The 16,611-nt window shown below is 45.8% G+C and overlaps 1 protein-coding gene across 2 annotated transcripts in view; it reads left to right on the forward strand.

Annotated features, from left to right (window-relative positions):
* The window catches only part of CCDC170 (coiled-coil domain containing 170), a 124,413-nt gene that overhangs the window by 92,219 nt on the left and 15,583 nt on the right, over positions 1 to 16,611 (forward strand). For both annotated transcript variants that reach the window (XM_090041504.1, XM_090041495.1), the window contains 3 exons: positions 4,436 to 4,609; positions 5,406 to 5,648; positions 6,159 to 6,395. In XM_090041504.1, the coding sequence (XP_089897630.1) occupies positions 4,436 to 4,609; positions 5,406 to 5,648; positions 6,159 to 6,395 (654 nt within the window). The remainder of the gene's footprint in view (positions 1 to 4,435; positions 4,610 to 5,405; positions 5,649 to 6,158; positions 6,396 to 16,611) is intronic.

Consider the following 16,611-nt stretch of genomic DNA (forward strand, 5'->3'; position numbering starts at 1 on the left):
TCTGGAGGTAGGTAGGGCCTGCAGCAGGGAGGGAGGGATCCCAAACCTACTGCCAGGCCCTTCACCCCATGGAGGCAGAGGGTAGACCAAGGTCACTTTCCAGGGCAAGGGAGGACTCGGGGATCTCCCATACTGTCCAGCCAGGGGGTTGGACCAAGGTGGTCAACAGCCCCAAAGCCTACTGCGTGAAGGTCCCCTCTCCTCTCGAGCTTTGCGACAGGTACGAACCTCTTGCAACCCCAGTAGAGCCTGCAGAGCTGCCAGCTCCTGCAGGCAATGGAAGATCACCCACAGCTACCGTCCCTGCTCTCCCTAAGGCCACTCATAGAGTGGTTGTCGTGGGGGACTCCGTCCTGAGGGGGACTGGGGATCAATTTACCACCCCAACCCCTTAGACCTGGGCGTATGTTGTTTCCCAGGAGCCTGTATTTGGGACGTGGCCGAGAGAATCCCTAAACTCATCCGGCCCACTGACCACTACCGTATGCTTCTTATCCATGTGGGCATGAATGACATGGCTCAGAGCAATCCCAGCCGGGTCATGAGATGCTACAGGGTTTTGGGAGAGGGGCTTAAGGGGTTGGGGGCACAGGTGGTATTTTCCTCAATCCTCCCGGGTTTGGGCTATGGGCTGAGGAGGGAGAGGAGGATCGAGGTAGTCAACCAAAGACTGTGGTGCTGGTGTCATTGTGAAGGCTTTAGCTCTTTGGTGAGAGAGGCAGTGGTCTGTTGGGAAAAGTGGCCTTCACCTCATTGTGCTGGGGAGGAGGCTTTTCTCAGCCAGACTGGCTGACCTGCTTGACCAGGCTTTAAACTAAGCCCACTGGGGAATGGGGAGACTACCGCTACTGCAAGCCCACTGGGCAACTTTTGCAAATCCAGCAGGCTAAGGCACTTAAGGGAACCCACCTCTGTCCCAGCCCCAGAACAATGTGTAGGGAAGGCAAGGGCCCCAAATGGGACGCTTACGTGCCTGTACACCAATGCCAGGAGCTTGGGGAATAAACAGGAAGAACTGGTACTCCTGCTAAACAAGAATGACTACGATCTCATCGGGATAACAGAGACCTGGTGGGACTCCACCTATGACTGGGCAACAGGTATAGATAGCTATACCTCATACAGGGGAGATCATGTGGACCAAAGGGGCAGGGGTGTAGCTCTTTATGTCAAGGAAATCTACGCATGCCTGCAAGCTGACGTTGGCAGGGTGGATGACTGGAGACTCTCTGGGTTAAAATCTGTGGTGAACAAGGCACAGGGGACACAATGGTGGGAGTCTACTATAGACCTCCTAGCCAGGATCAAGAGTTCGACCAGGAATTCTCCAGGGAACTGGCTGAGGCTGCACACTCCTGCTGCATAGTTGTCATGGGAGACTTCAACTACCCAGACATCTCGTGGGAAGAGCATGCGGCTAAATCTGAACAGTTGCAAAGCTTCCTCATGTGCGTGGATGAGCTCTATCTGACTCAAGAAGTCTATGGACTAACGAGAGGCAAACTGGTGCTCAACCTGGTACTGGCAACAGGGGATGACTTAATCAGCAACCTAACAATCAAAGGGAAGCTGGAAAACAGCAACCATGGGCTGATCACCTTCATTATCTGCCGTAAAGCTGGCAAGTCAGTCAGCAAGCAGAAGTCCTCAACTTCAGGAAAGCTGACTTTGACAAGTTCAGGAGGCCTGTTGTTGAGGCCCGAAGAGACCACGACCCAAAGGGGAGGGGAGTTCAGGATGTGTGGTTGCTCCTCAAGGGAGCGATCCTGAAAGTACAAGCCATGTCTATCCTGTCTTGGAAGAAAGGCAGCAAAAGGGCACACCAACCCCCTTGGCTCTGCAGGGAACTAGTGGACCTCCTGTGTCTAAAAAGAAAGACCTACAAAGGATGGAAGACTAGATCCACCTCAAAGGAGGAGTATTCTGCACTGGTCCAGACCTGTAGGGAGTGAACCAGAAAAGCCATGGTTGTGACTGAACTCCAACTGGCTACACGCATCAAGGATAATAAAAGTCCTTTTTTAGATATGTGGGGAGCGGGAGGAAAAGCAAGGGTAACATTGGATCCCTGCCAAACCATATGGGTCAACTGACAGCCGACGCCAAGGAAAAAGGCAACCTGCTTAATGGTTATTTTGCATCGTTTTTTCACCAGCCCCAGGGGACAGCCCTGCTCAATATGTTATGGGATGGCCAGGGTGAGGGAAAATTGTTACCCTTCATCAATGTTGACCATGTGAAGGAACACCTTGAGAGGCTGGACACCTTTAAGTCAGCTGGCCAGACAGTTTACACCCCAGGGTATTTAAAGAGCTGGTGAGCATCATAGCTCAGCCACAGGCACGGATCTTCAAGAACTTGTGGCGCTCAGGTAAAGTGCCTGAAAATTGGAAGAAGGCCAACATACTGCCTATCTTCAAAAAAAGGAGGAAAGTAGATTCAGAGAACTATAGGCCCATCAGCCTGACCTCTATCCCAGGGAAGATCTTGGAAAAAATTATCAAAGAGACCATTCTTGACAAACTGGCTGATGGCAACATCCTGAGCGATAGCCAGCATGGGTTTGTTGTGGGTAGGTCTTGCCTGACCAGTCTTATCTCCTTCTATGATCAGGTGACATATCACCTGGACAAAGGAAAGGAGATTGACATCATATATCTTGATTTTAAAAAAGCTTTCCATCCGGTATCCCATGATCATCTCATAGAAGAACTGGCCAACAGCAGCCTTGGCTACATCACAGTCTGCTGGCTGGGGAATTCGCTCTAAGGTCGGACCCAGAGAATGGTAGTTAACGGAAGTCAATCATCATGGTGCGTTGTGACCAGTGGTGTCCCCCAAGGCTCTGTTCCTTGAGCCTATACTCTTTAACTTCTTCATTAATGATATGGACATTGGTGTCAGAAGCAGACTGGCCAAGTTTGCCAGTGACAGCAAACTTTGGGGTAAAGCATCCTCAGTCGGGGACAGGATGGTGATCCAGGCTGACCTTGATAGGCTCAGAAAATGGGCAGATGAAAACCTGATGGTGTTCAACACCGAAAAATGCATGGTACTCCACCTTGGGAAGAAAAACCTGCAGCATGCTTATAGGCTCGGCAGTGCTACACTTGGTAGCACCACAGCTGAAAGGGACTTGGGGATCATGATTGACCACAAGATAAATATGAGCCACCAGTGTGATGTTGCAGCTGGTAAAGTGAGCAAAACTCTGACTTGCATCCATAGATGCTTCTCTAGCAATCCCAGGATGTCATCCTCCTGCTCTACTCGGCCTTGGTGAGGCTGCAGTTGGAGTACTGCTTCCAGTTCTGGGCTCCACAATTCAAAAAGGATGCGGAGAAGCTTGAGAGAGTCCAGAGGAGAGCCACGCGCATGATCAGAGGGCAGGAAAGCAGGCCTTATGATGAGAGGGTGAGAGCTATGGGACTCTTCAGCCTGGAAAAGCACAGACTCGGGGGGACCTGGTGGCTATCTAACAGTATATAAGGGGTGTACATCAGGATCTGGGGGAACGCCTGTTCACCAGAGTGCCCCAAGGGATGACGAGGTCAAACAGTCACAAACTCCTCCAAGACTATTTTAGGCTGGACATAAGGAAGAACTTCTTTACTCAACCAAGCCCCCAAGGCCTGGAACAGACTGCCACCAGAGGTGGTGCAAGTACCTACTCTGGACTCCTTTAAGAGACATTTGGACGTTTATCTTGCTGGGATCCTTTGACCCCAGCTGACTTCCTGCCCTTTGGGCGGGGGGCTGGACTCGATCTTTTGAGGTCCCTTCCAGCCCTAATATCTATGAAATCTATGAAATAGGACCTACAGTAGGAGTATAATCTAATGGGTTTAAAATGTTGTTTCTCCTTCCAGAACGATTGAGAATAGCTGGCATTCTTATGTAAGTTCTACTTATACTCTGCCTCTTGGGCTAGCTGTGGTAGCCAGTGCCACAAGCCATAATAGCTTATAACTAACATGCTAAATAATGAGGTAAGGGGTTTGTTTGTTTTTTTTCAAACAAATACCTATTTAAAAAGAACAATATGAGAAATCTTTATCAGTCGCATCATCTGTGGTGCATACTGTTTCATTTCACCAATAAATGGTCTTAGTTGCTGCCAGTACAGAGGAACTGCTGGAAGACCATTTTAGACTGGACATAAGGAAAAACTTCTTTACTTCCTGAGTCTCCAGATTCTGGAATAGACTCCCCCCAAGAGTGGTGCAAGCACCTACTCTGGATACCTTTAAGAAATGCTTGGATGCTTATCTTGCTGGGGTGATCTAATCGCAGCTGATTTCCTGCCGCTTGGGCAGGGGACTGGACCTGATGATCTCGCAAGGTCCCTTGCATCTATGAAATTGGTTTAGATTTTCAAGGACTCGAGGGGAATTTTTTAAAAATTATTTTCTAACTCTTTCATTTCTTGTTTCAGTACCTGAAATTTCTGGAACAACTTTCTGATAAAATGAAGTTGGACAGAATAGCAGCTGAAATTGGTTTTGACATGAGACTTGATGCAATTCTGGTTCGGGCAGAGCAGTTGGTCAAGCTGGAAGGTGATGCAGTAATTGAAAACAAGACCATGGCGCACAACCTACAGAGAAAGGTAGATGAACAAAAGTTAACCTAATCATGTTTTACAGATGGATGTTCTTATTATTTCCTTTCTATAGAAATCTGGCTTGGGACCCCACTGTATTCCCATGCATAGATATTATTTGCAACCTTAAAGAGATTTTGCTGAATACATTTCCATATTCACCAAGTTGCTTACAACAGTTATGAGGTTGGTTAATTGAAGACAAAACACAACTTTTGCACAGTCTTAACAAAAATATGACTTTTGTAGCATATAAAAAATAGCAAAAGTTATTGAAACCTAGAAAAATCCCTTTTTGGCCCAGTCAACACATTGAATTCACCAGTTATCAATAAAACATAACTTTCCTAAACCTTGATTCTCTTAGTGTTTTAAATATTCAGATACAGGTAATAGATTATATCAATAGCACAGTACCTTTATATGGTTTGGGTCAAATACCATCAGGCATCTTACATTCAGTAGTTGTAAAAGCAATCTCAGGTGTTAGGTGCAATATATATTCAACCATCCAGGAAGGAGTACAGTATTTTACCATATAAAGGATGACTCGGAGGCATGATGAAGGAAGTACAGTGATCTGATAAATGGTGACATATAGGAGAACTAGATAAAAGTGACTGTAACCCAGAGCAGAATCATACAGAGCCTTTTAAGAGAGGAGGAGGAGGAGGAGGAGTTCAAATTTAGAGAAATGTGCCATAGCAGGACCAAACTTATTATGATAGTTCATTCACATGTAATGGGTGTTGAAGTTGTTTTTGTTTGCTTGATTTAAATTTCCTTGTTCTCTTAAAAACAGTTGAGGACTCAGAAAGAAAAGCTTGAGAGCAAAGAGCTGCACATGAATCTTCTGCGGCAGAAAATCTCTCAGCTGGAAGAAGAGAAACAAGTGCGAACAGCCCTGGCTGTGGAGAGAGATGAGGCCAATCTCACTATTAGAAAGTTGCATAAGAAAGTGGAGAGGTTACAGAAGGAGCTGGACTTGGCAAGAGAATCTAACACTGACCTGAAAGCTAAATTGTCTGAAACCAGTGAACTTAAGGTGAAGTAGAAGGGTACCTTTCACCAGTGACTAACAAAGGAAAAGCATATGAATGAAGAACTGGTAAACCTATCTGTTTTAGGAAAAAAAAGTTTAATAATGTCAAAATATGTTTGATATTTCAGAATCTATCATGCATATTTAAGAAATGTGTAATATTGTCCAAAAGGATTCAGGTTAATATGATGGCATGTAAAATACCAAACATGCTCACATTCTTTTTTGTACCGATGGCTAAAATTTAAACTAGTCCTGCAGAACATGCTTTATTTTCCCTTAGAAAATCTGCTTTACTTTGAGCCTGGGAGAAGACACTTTAAAACAGGCAAAGTTTTGGCTTTTCCACTGTTCTGTATGTTTTCAAAATGTTTGTGGTATTATAGTAGTGAAAACAGCCTTTTTAAGCTCAACTGAGCAGATACGCATTCTTGAGGAGCCATTTTTAATATTTGGTTTTCACTGATGAAAGTGTGAAGAACGTAATATTTCTTTGTGGATTGTTTATTTTAGATTAAGACCCTTGAACAGAACAGAACCATAGAAGAGCTAAATAAGTCCCAAGGAAAGCTGGGAAAGATGAAAGAGAAGGCTGAGAAGCAGCTGATTGCTGTCAAATCAGAACTACATTTAATGGAGCATGAAGCTAAGGAGGGTAAAGAAAAAGCCAGAAATATGCTAGAAGCAACAAACAGTGAAGTGAAGGCACTTAAAACAACCTTGGCAGAGGTAACAAAGAGAGAGAAACAGGTAGGTATAAATGTGATTCACAACTGAGAGATGTCATTTAGAACATGGGAACTTGCTATGTGGACTAATTATCCTGCTAACCTGGGAACTCATGTTTAGAATTTATTGATGTGAGTTTGCAGTGGCTGCACTATCTGTGAGTGGCAAAACCATCAGTGGAGTTACGCAAATATAAGACTAGTAGAAGACCTTTCTGTCATTTTTCACATCATGTTTTCAGTTTATATCAAATTTTGGATGTTAATGATGATTTAGAACTTCTACTACTGCTTATTTGCTCTGTCTTTCATGCATCTTGTCTTGTAAAATCTAGTTACCTTATAGCTAAATACAAGCCACAAAGTAATGAAAAACTAAAGTGTTGTAATATTTCTAGAAGCAATCTCATGCAACTTCGTATAACAAATGTTATGTGAAAGTGATTTTAAAATCTGATACCCCATGAACTTTCAAATACATAGATGTAAAATGCATTAATCTGATATCTTAGAATCTAAGGACATCTTTACATGTTCTCCAGAGTGGAGATGTAGAGGAGGACGCTTTAATTACAGCAGCTCTGAGAGCAGCATCACATGCGTTCAGCATCCCACACTTCAAAGTGGCAACACGAACACTTTAACTGAAGCTCATTTGATAAGCTTTAGTTAAAGTGTCCCTGCTGTCATTTTGAAGAATAGGGACAGTGAATACAAGTGATGCAGATGCTGCTGGAGCATGCTAATTAGCGTGCTTCAGCAGACTTGATTAATTTAGCATGTATTGGAGCAGACATTTGGCACATGTATAGGTGCCCTAAGAGGTGAGATGAGTGAGAAGTACAACAATAAAATTGCAGCTCATGACATATATTTGCCACTGCTTATTGCATTTGGTGATCATTATAGATAGTCTGTTATTAAAGACTCTCCATACTCCACATTTTTCCTCAGGCTGTTTTTTTTGTGGGGGAAAATCTCAGTCAAAATGGTTCAGTCTCAAGAATCAGTCTAGAAAGTTTTGACTGTGTTAAAAAAAACCTCTGATAACTTTTTTCTGTGAAAAGCTCTAACGCCTGTTCACATTGGGAAAAGAACTAGAGATTTAGCAGCCCTGCAAAAGCACACCCTAACGTGATCATTATAATCCTTAGAAAAATTGTAGTTTGTGGGCTTTAGAGAGTACTTAGATTTTAGCAGATAAAATTCCAGGGCTTACTACTGAAGCAGGACTTTCCCTGTAATTGTAGATTCCAGGTACTTTAGGCCAAGGTGGGGCCTGGCACTAGAACTGAGCCTGGGAGCCTGTGTCCCCTTGGGTTTGGTTATGTTTGTAGCCTGGGTGTACATGGGACTCTTCAGCCTGGAAAAGCGCAGGCTCAGGGGTGATCTCGTGCCACCTATAAGTTTATCGGGGTGTTCACCAGGATCTGGGGGAACTTTTGTTCACCAGAGCGCCCCAAGGGATGACAAGATCGAATAGTCACAAACTCCTCCATGACCATTTCAGGCTGGACATAAGGAAGAACTTCTTTACTGTCTGAGCCCCCAGGGAGCCATGCGACCCTCTCCAGTTGAGGGAATTATTGGCAGGGCAGTGTGCTGTGGAGGGACACAATAGCCCAGCAGCCACCTCCGTCCCCTATAAAGTCAGGTCCAGTCATTTGATTACTTAACTGTATACAAACTTACAAAACAATAAACTCTCTCTCTCTCTATATATATATGTGTGTGTGTGTGTGTGTGTGTGTATAGATATACACACACACACAGATATACACACACCCAGTTGTCATTTAAATACAGATGAACAATAGAACAAACCAGACCAAAGGATATCAATTGGGCAACCTTATAGCTCTATTCATATACAAACTATTACTTCAGATTATTCACATAAACTGTAAGGCACAGTCCATAGATATAATCAGCAGTCCTTAGACTACCTGGGTGCCCTTCAGGGCAGGGGCCCCACTCCTAAGATACCACTACAGGAAAGGAGGTGGCAGGGGAAACAAAAAGGAGAGGAAGACCCCAAAGACTCCTTAGCCACCCTGCTATCACCCAGGAGCAGCCCACGTGGTGCCCCTTTGCAACCCTTGGGGGTCCCTCCCCTGTGGGGACCCTCTGTCCAGGGTAACTTACTACTCCACAGTCCTGGAGGGTTGCCTCTTGTTCTCCAAGTCAAGCTCTGTTCCCCACCGGGTTTTCCTGCCGCCTGACTACTGCTGCTGTCCTGGCTTAGGACCACGTGCACTGCTGTGTGTAGCGTCGCCTTGTGCTAGGGGTTAGAGGCCTGGACAGCCTTGTGCAGCACCAGGGCTCTCTGTCTGTTCCCAGACCCTCTGGGCAGTGTCGTTTGCACTGAGCTGCTGCCCCGTGTCAGCAGCTGTAGACCTGAGCCACCTCAAGTGTCTCTCAGGGTCTCTCGCCCTCTGTGCAGCGTCTCCTGCACTGAGCTCCCAGCCTCGTTCTGGGGGGTTGAGGACCTGAGCCACCCCAGGGGCTCCAAAGATCCTGCTCCATGCACCAGCCTGTGCACTGTGTCTCTGGCCGCCTCACGCAGCTTCCAGGGTCTGGACACAGTGCGCCATACGGCAAACTGAGAGCCTAACTGCTGGAGCCATGCCACGCTTCCGGCTGATAGAAGTCTTCAGGGGCTCTTCCTGGGCTACTGCTTCGCCCTGCTGAGCAGCTCTCCTCAGCTCTTCTAAGCCCTGCTCTTCTCTCTTCTCTGTCCCCGACGCATCTGCCCCTCATGCTGGGCACACAGCTTCTTTTATAAGCTCCAGGGCTCTGCCCCTGAAGTCTTCCAGACCTGACAGTTTGTAGTCTTCAGTCAGGTCGGGGGAGCTCTTCTCCCTCTCCCCTCAGGAAAGGGGCGTGATATTATTTCTCTTGCTGCCTCTTGATTGGTGGATGGGCTCCATCAATCAAAACAGCAGGTTCTCAAGCCTGAGATTCAACCCAAGCTGTGAAAGGTAAGCCTGCTACATATTGGTGCACTATTCAGAAGTATTATCTGTCTGCTTGCTCAGCTAGTACTAATAGCCATGATTAGTCAGTTTGTCATGGGACTAATTCCCATGATTAGTCAGTTCGATGCCTATGAGGCAGGTCCTGAGCATATGACTCAATGCCTCTTGGGGTCTAGAAGGTGCTTACTGGTGCACACTCAGGCTTGCTTCAAGGGGTTACACTTCCTTCCTTCCAAGACTTGGTGTGTATTGAGCAGTAGTGATGGGAATGGGTGTGCTTCTTGGCAGCACTTTGGGATGTGACAGGGAGATGGTATAGATATGTAGTTACGGTTTAACATAGAAATATCTAAATGAACCTGGTCGCTGGGAGCAGTCTATTTGTCATAGTATGGAACTCAGTGTGTGCCAGTTTATCTTGCTTGAGAAGCTAGCTAATTTAAAGCTAACTTGACCATTTCTACGGCATGCTGCCATCACAGAAAATGATAAAGTTTGCAAAACTGAGCACTGAAAATTTAAGAGGTACTGATATAAAGGTTTCCTGCATGACATTTGAATAAGGGTTAGAAAATAAAATATTAAATAGTCGTTGATTGTAGAAATATTTATGCACTGAATGGATGGGATAGTAGCAATAGGTAGGTAAGTGATTGCTTTCAGGCATGCTGCATCTGTACTGCTAGAATGGGCATCAGAGGAGATGAAAGCTGGTAAGGACCAGAGATGTATCCCACAGGCCAAAAAACAGGAATCCTGTGGCCCTTGGGATGGGGCACCATGACTCACCATGGTGAGGAAGAAGAGAAAGAAGATGGTAGTTCTGTCCCCTCCAGAGTGGGACAGAAACATGCATCTATCATTCAGACCTGAAATGTGCTGCTCCCCTGAGTCCACATCCAAGATAGCATGGAGAGATTGCCAGAACTCATCCATCGTTTGACCCCAGTACTCTTTCCTGCCATGGCACGGGGTCGGACTAGATGATCTACTCAGGTCCCTTCCGAACCTAGAAACTATGAAACTATCCCTCAGACCAGTACTCCTTGTTGCTTGTCCATGCAGGAACCAACAATGCTGCTGAGCAGATCAGAGGAAACTACAAGGTTATAGGCAGGACAGTTGATACACAGGTAGCATTCTTGTCAATGGCCCAGGTAAGGGTCCAGGCAGAGAATGTTGTATCATGGAAGTAAATGCATAGCTGATAAAATGCTTTTGATTTGAAGGCTGGGAGCCCGCTCATGAAATTTGGAAAGAACATCCTTGGGCCTTGTTTGGCTAACCTGTTAAGGAGAACTTTAAACAAGGTTCTAATGGTGGGTGACTAGCAGAGATCCAGGTTTTCCATTTCCCATAGAAAAACAAAGAAAACCACGGATTTTCCCTTTTTGTCAGAGAAAATGCGGATTTATCCTTTCAGCAGAGAAACCTGCAGATTCCCTGCATTTGCAAACAGCTTTGCAGGCTGGTTGAGCTTCAGCCTGCAAAACCTGTTTGCAAACAGGGCAGAAAACACCCAGCCCTGCCTGGGGGGTGGGCGAAGGTAGGGCCTGAAGCTGTCACTTAGCCACTGCTCCACTCAGCTCAGCTCAGGTCAGCTCATTCTCACTCTTCTCCTGGACCCTAACATAAATGGGGCTTGCAGGGGGCTGGAGGCCCCTCTGGCAGGGCTGGGGGGTTGCAGGTCTTGGCTGGGGGGGCACTAGCAGCGCTGGGGGGGGGAGCCAGGAGCCCTGGTCCCACTTGAGCAGGCAGCAGCAGTGGGGGAGCTGGCTCCATGTTGCTTCTGCTGCAGCTTCCTGCTGTTGGGGGCAGGGAGCTGCAGACTTGGTTCTCTGGCCCCATAGCCCTGGCAGCTGGGGGCCCCTTCTGGCAGGGCTGGGGGGAAGTGGCTGTGAGTGGGAGGCAAGAGACATGAGTAGGGCGGGGGGGCTGTAGTGGGGGCAGTGAGGGGCACCAACAGTACTGGGGGGGCTTTGGGGGCAGTGAGAGGCACCAGCAGTGCTGGGGGAGGCATTGGGGGCGGTGAGGGGCACCAGCAGGGTTGGGGAGCAGCAGGGAGCTTTTAATTTTAATAATGGATTTTGGGGGTTTTGTCAGAGAATTTGAGATTTTTCATCAGAGAATTTGTAATTTTTGTATCAGAGAAAACCAGGATCCCTGGTGATCAGAGCATTCAGTTCAGAGAGTAGAGGAACAGGTAAAACCCTATAGCCACAGAGCATTCAGTTCAGAGGTGGAGGACCAGGAGAAGAAGCCTAATTCTGGGGAAGGGCTATAGAACCCCAGAGGAGCAAAAGAGGAGGTGCAAGAAGAAAATAAGTACGTCAAAATGCAAAATACCTTGTATACACATACAAATACAAGGAGTATGGGGATCAAGCAGGATGAACTGGAAGTCATAGTCTATAGAGAAAACTGTGATTTAATTGATATTTCAACTCCCATGACTGGAATATCAGCAACAAGGGGTATACTCTGTTTTGGAAGTATGGGTTTGGGGAAAAAAGAAAGTCATGCCAGGCTATATACAAATACTTAAGTTTGTTCCTAGGATCAGGAGGAAGAAAGAAGCAAATCTGAGTGTACCTGGGTGAAGATAAAAGGGGAAAGGAAGTCAGGAAGGAAGTGGTAGATCAGATACTCTTCAAGGAGATAATAAGATTATCCAAAAATCTGATATGGTACCAATGGGGGATTACAACAAAGCATAAAATGACCAATAAGCTCCCAAGATGTGTAGACCAGTTGTCTCCAAACTTTTTTGATCACGCACCCCTATCAGTAAAAAATTTTTGAGCATGCACCCCTGATATATGTATCTTTATATTCGCGCACCCCTATCAATAAAAAATTTTTGAGCACGCACCCCCAATATATGTATATTTAAATAAAATAAATATAAATAGAAGTTCTAATATTTTCTTCCTGCACCCCAATGGATTGTCTTGCACACCCGTTGGGGCGCGCACCTGACTTTGGAGACCACTGGTGTAGAGAATCATTTTTTGTTCCAGAAAGTGAGGATATGACTAGGGTATCTTCCATCTTGCATCCATCCACCTGTGGACGTGATTGGAAACTTAAGAGGGAAGCAATCATGGTTTAAAGAAATTTATAATTCTAAGAAAGGGAAAGCATGAGGTTAGCAGAACAAAGATACTGGATTTTGGAAGGGCAGATGTCAAGTCACTCAGAGAAATAGTGGGTTAGATCCTATGTGTACGCAGATTAAAGGATTAAGGAGCCTAAGAGGGCTGGTAGTTTCTTAACGATATAATAGTGGAAGCTCAACAGGAAGCTAATTCAACACAGTGAAACCATAAAAAGGAATGGCAGGAGACCAATGTGATTATATGAGAAAATTCTTGGATGCCTCAAAAAAAAAAGGCAGTGGGAGGAAGGGCAAATAATTAAGGAATTATATAAAAAAAACAAGAGGGCTTAAAGGGTCACAGTAAGGAAGGCAAAGTAAAATAATGAGTTACACCTGGTAAGAGAAGTTAAGGACAATAAACATGGCTTCTACACACAGACTGGATAAAGATATTCTGGGAGGCTAGGGGGAGGTTAGACCACGTTAAAAATGACCACTTAATCTTACTTAGTTCACCTATGTGCAGACCTTATACTTAGTTAGGTTGATCTAAATACAAACTGTAGAGAAGTTCCAGGTTATGATTAGTCAAAGAGAAAGTTAGATTGGTCAAAAAATGGCTGACCCAATCTAATTTAATTGTACCTCAGAAGTGCAAAAAGTTTGATTGGGCATAGCTAGACCAATCCAACTGAATGTCTGCATGTGTTTGGAGTGCAGCCCTGGGTCTGGGAAAGCCCAGCCACTTGCCCTAACCCTGGGGCTATATTTTTCCTACCTCCTTCTGCCACTGATTTATTTGTAGTGACCCCTTCCTCTACCCCCAGACATACAACTCCCACCCGGGGGACCAGCCAGTCTCTGGAAACTGCCAGTTCCCCTGACCCTGCAAGCTATTCCCAGTGCCAGAAGCTGATTGAAGTAAGTCGGAGTGGGGGAAGAGGCAGATGGGCATGGAGCACAGTTTAGATTTCTGGGGTGGGAGTGTTGGGCAGCAAAAGTTATTCCCTTTTCAGGAAGAGGAGAAAACCTCCCTGATCCTGCCAACCCCCTCCTCCTGCCCCTGGACTCCACCAGCTCCCCCATGTAGCTGCTAGCCACCCCTGCCAGTCTCCCTACATCTGCCTGCCCCACCTCCCACCTCAGCTTACTTCAGCTGGGCTCCTGGCACTGGTGAACCAGCCCTGGGAGTGGCTTATGGGATCAAGGTTGGTTCAGCAGCATCTGCGAGGGCTGAAGAGGGCCCATGCGGGGCAGGGTTTGGTAGGATTGGAGAGGCTCTTCAATCGTGCTAAACTCTTCCTCACCTGATCCCTTGATGCTCCCCCATGGACTCTGCTAGCCCCTGATCCCACCAACCCCCCTGGATCCCAACCTCCCTCCCCTCTCATGGACCCTGCCTCCCAACCCAATTTACCTTAAATCAGGCTTCTACCACCTATCTAGACACTGAGTTAGATGGAGGGGAAGGAGCGGTATTTTACCCCGCCTCTCCCAAACTTCCAGGGAGTCTGTATGAAATCATATTCTGGTTAAAAGAAAAACCAAGGAAGCTCTGGGTCCTCTGCTTAATAGCCAGGGTGAGCTATTAACAGAAGATAAAAAGAAGGCAAGAGCTGCATCTAGATGGCTAATGTAAATAATGCAGACAACAAAAGGTAAGGGCCAAAGATCATGATCACTAAAGAGAGCATCCGTGAGCTCTTGATTAATTTGAATGAATTTGACAGCAGGGCCTACCAAAATTCATGTCAGGACATTGAAGGAGCAGGCAGAAGGGATCTCAGAGTTTGGCAAAAATGTTTATAAAGTCATGGGAAATGGGTGACAGACCAGAAGACTGGAAAAGGGCTAACAGGGCCCATCCCCATTTAAAAAAAAAAAGGAAAAAGGAAAAAAAATGTGGGGAATTATAGACCAGTTAGGCTTATGTGAATACCTGGGAAGTTACTGGAGCAAATTATAAAGAAAAGAATTTGTAAACATCTAGTCTGTGTCCAAATGAGCACGGATGTTTTTTTCTCTAGGGATGCCTATGCCACGTGCCCTTTGGTGTGTGGTAGGTTACCCTGGGTTGGGTAGGAGAAGCTGAGGCCAGCAACTGTGCTGGCTTCAGCAGCTTTACCTGGGGGTCTGGGGGCCTTGGAGCTGCAGCTTCAGTGCTCCTGCAGCTGGTAGCCTGGGCTCCAGCTGGCCAGGCTCTGGTTTTGGGCAGCGTGTGCTGCCACCATATGCACTGCCCCACTTTTTTTTGGCATGCATTTTTTTGACCCTGGGATCTCCTGGGGTAAAAAGAAACACCCTGCGCTGCAAGGTAGCAGCACAGGGAAGGCCTCTGTGTGCAATGTGGTGCCACAGATGGGTCTGTGGCACCACATATCACACATCTGCACTCGTCTGGACAAGGCTGTAGAGGAGAAAAGCTGATCGTTAGCACCCAGAATGGATTTGTCCTTGTCCTCCTCCTTTGAGAAGTTAACCTGTTGGGTATATGAAGGAAATGCACTGGTCATAGTGTATTCAGATTTTAGTAAGGCTTTTGATGAAGTCACATGTGACGCTCCCCTAGGTAAACTAGTGTTATGTGGACTGAAAAAAGTTACTGTAAGGTGGATACTTAATTAACTCAGTAACTACAAGCAAAAGGTAATTATAAATGGATCAATGTCAGAATGGCAGGAGGTTTTAAGTGAAGCTCTGCAAGGGTCTGTCTTAGGTCCAGTGCTGTTTAACAGGTTTATAAATGATTTGGATGTTGGGCTAGAGACAATAGTATGACATTCAAAGCAGATAAATGTAAGGTACTACCCTTAGGGAAGAATAACCAAATGCACAAATACAGAATTGGAGGCAACTGTCCAGTCAGTAGTGTTGCTGAAAAGGATCTGGGAGTTTTGGTGGATCACAGACTCAATGCAAGTCAGGAACAGACTGTAGTTGCTAAAAAGAAAAAAAAGCAAATGTAATTTGGGGGATCAACAGGAGTATAAGACAGGTATAAGACAGGGAAGGTGATATACCACTCCATTCAGCACAGCTTAGGCCTCATTTAGAGCATTGTGTACAATTCTGAGTTTCATTTTTAAGAAGGATGTGGAGAGGTTGGTGGATGTCAAAAATAAAGAGGTTGGACGGCAAGTCATGCAAGGAAAGGTTGAGAGAACTAAGTATGTTTATCTTGAAGAAAAGGGTTTGGGGGATAGTGGGAGGCTTTTAAGGGAGGACAAATGTTTTCTCTTGCTGCAGAAGACAGGACAGGAAGCAATGGCTTTAAACTGAAGCAAAGTAGATTAGATTGCAAAAAATACTTCTTTACTGTTATGAGAGCAATGGAATAATTTGCCCAGGAAAGCTGTAGAATCCTCTTCACTGGAGGTTTTCAGTGGGCTGTTCGGTAAGCATCGGTCAGGGATGATTTAGGAATAACATTCCTGCATCTGTGCATGGAGTTTGGCCAGATTACTCTCAAGGCTCCTTCCCACCCTAAGGTTTTATGAATATTTAGGCCTATTTAGGTGTCCAAAATCATAAAGCATGGGACAAAAAATGAAATTAGATATATAGAACTGAAAGCTTAAGCACTCTGATGTAGTAGTTTTTACAGTCTCTTCGTTATTAAAGTACAAAATGTCCCTACAGCATCCTATAATTCACAGTATTCCAGTACTTTCTCACTACAGAGGGTGCACCTACATGTCATTAAGGCAACGTGGTAAACCCCGGCACACTTTGTACCACAATTTATCACAGTGCCTTAATGGTACGTGTAGATACTCAAGCTGCTATGGTCCAAGGTGCACAGAGGCGTTGCACCCAGGACTGCAGCAGTTTGAGCCGGGGCTAGTCATTCCCAGGCTCTGGGAGGCTGTGTTGGGTCGCGGTGGGGGTGGCTAGGGCACAAGATTGTCCCAGCATGCAGAACCTTGTGGCTAGGTGGCAGGCAGGGGTTTGGCCCCCCTGCTGCCTAGGCTGACCAGGCACAATGTATGCCTGGCTCAACATTTACAACTGTGTTTAGGCACAATTATTTTTGCTGCTGTAAGATAGTGCTGCCTAGATAGTGAGTAAATTGTACCAACTGAAGTGTTGTAAGATAGCTGACTACTACTTTTGTCATGTTAATGTGCATATTGTATACTAATCATCAGCAGTCCACCCTT

Source organism: Crocodylus siamensis, chromosome 1 (genome assembly GCF_052110815.1).
Source record: "Crocodylus siamensis isolate JL-2025a chromosome 1, ASM5211081v1, whole genome shotgun sequence".
Lineage (NCBI taxonomy): Eukaryota > Metazoa > Chordata > Crocodylia > Crocodylidae > Crocodylus > Crocodylus siamensis.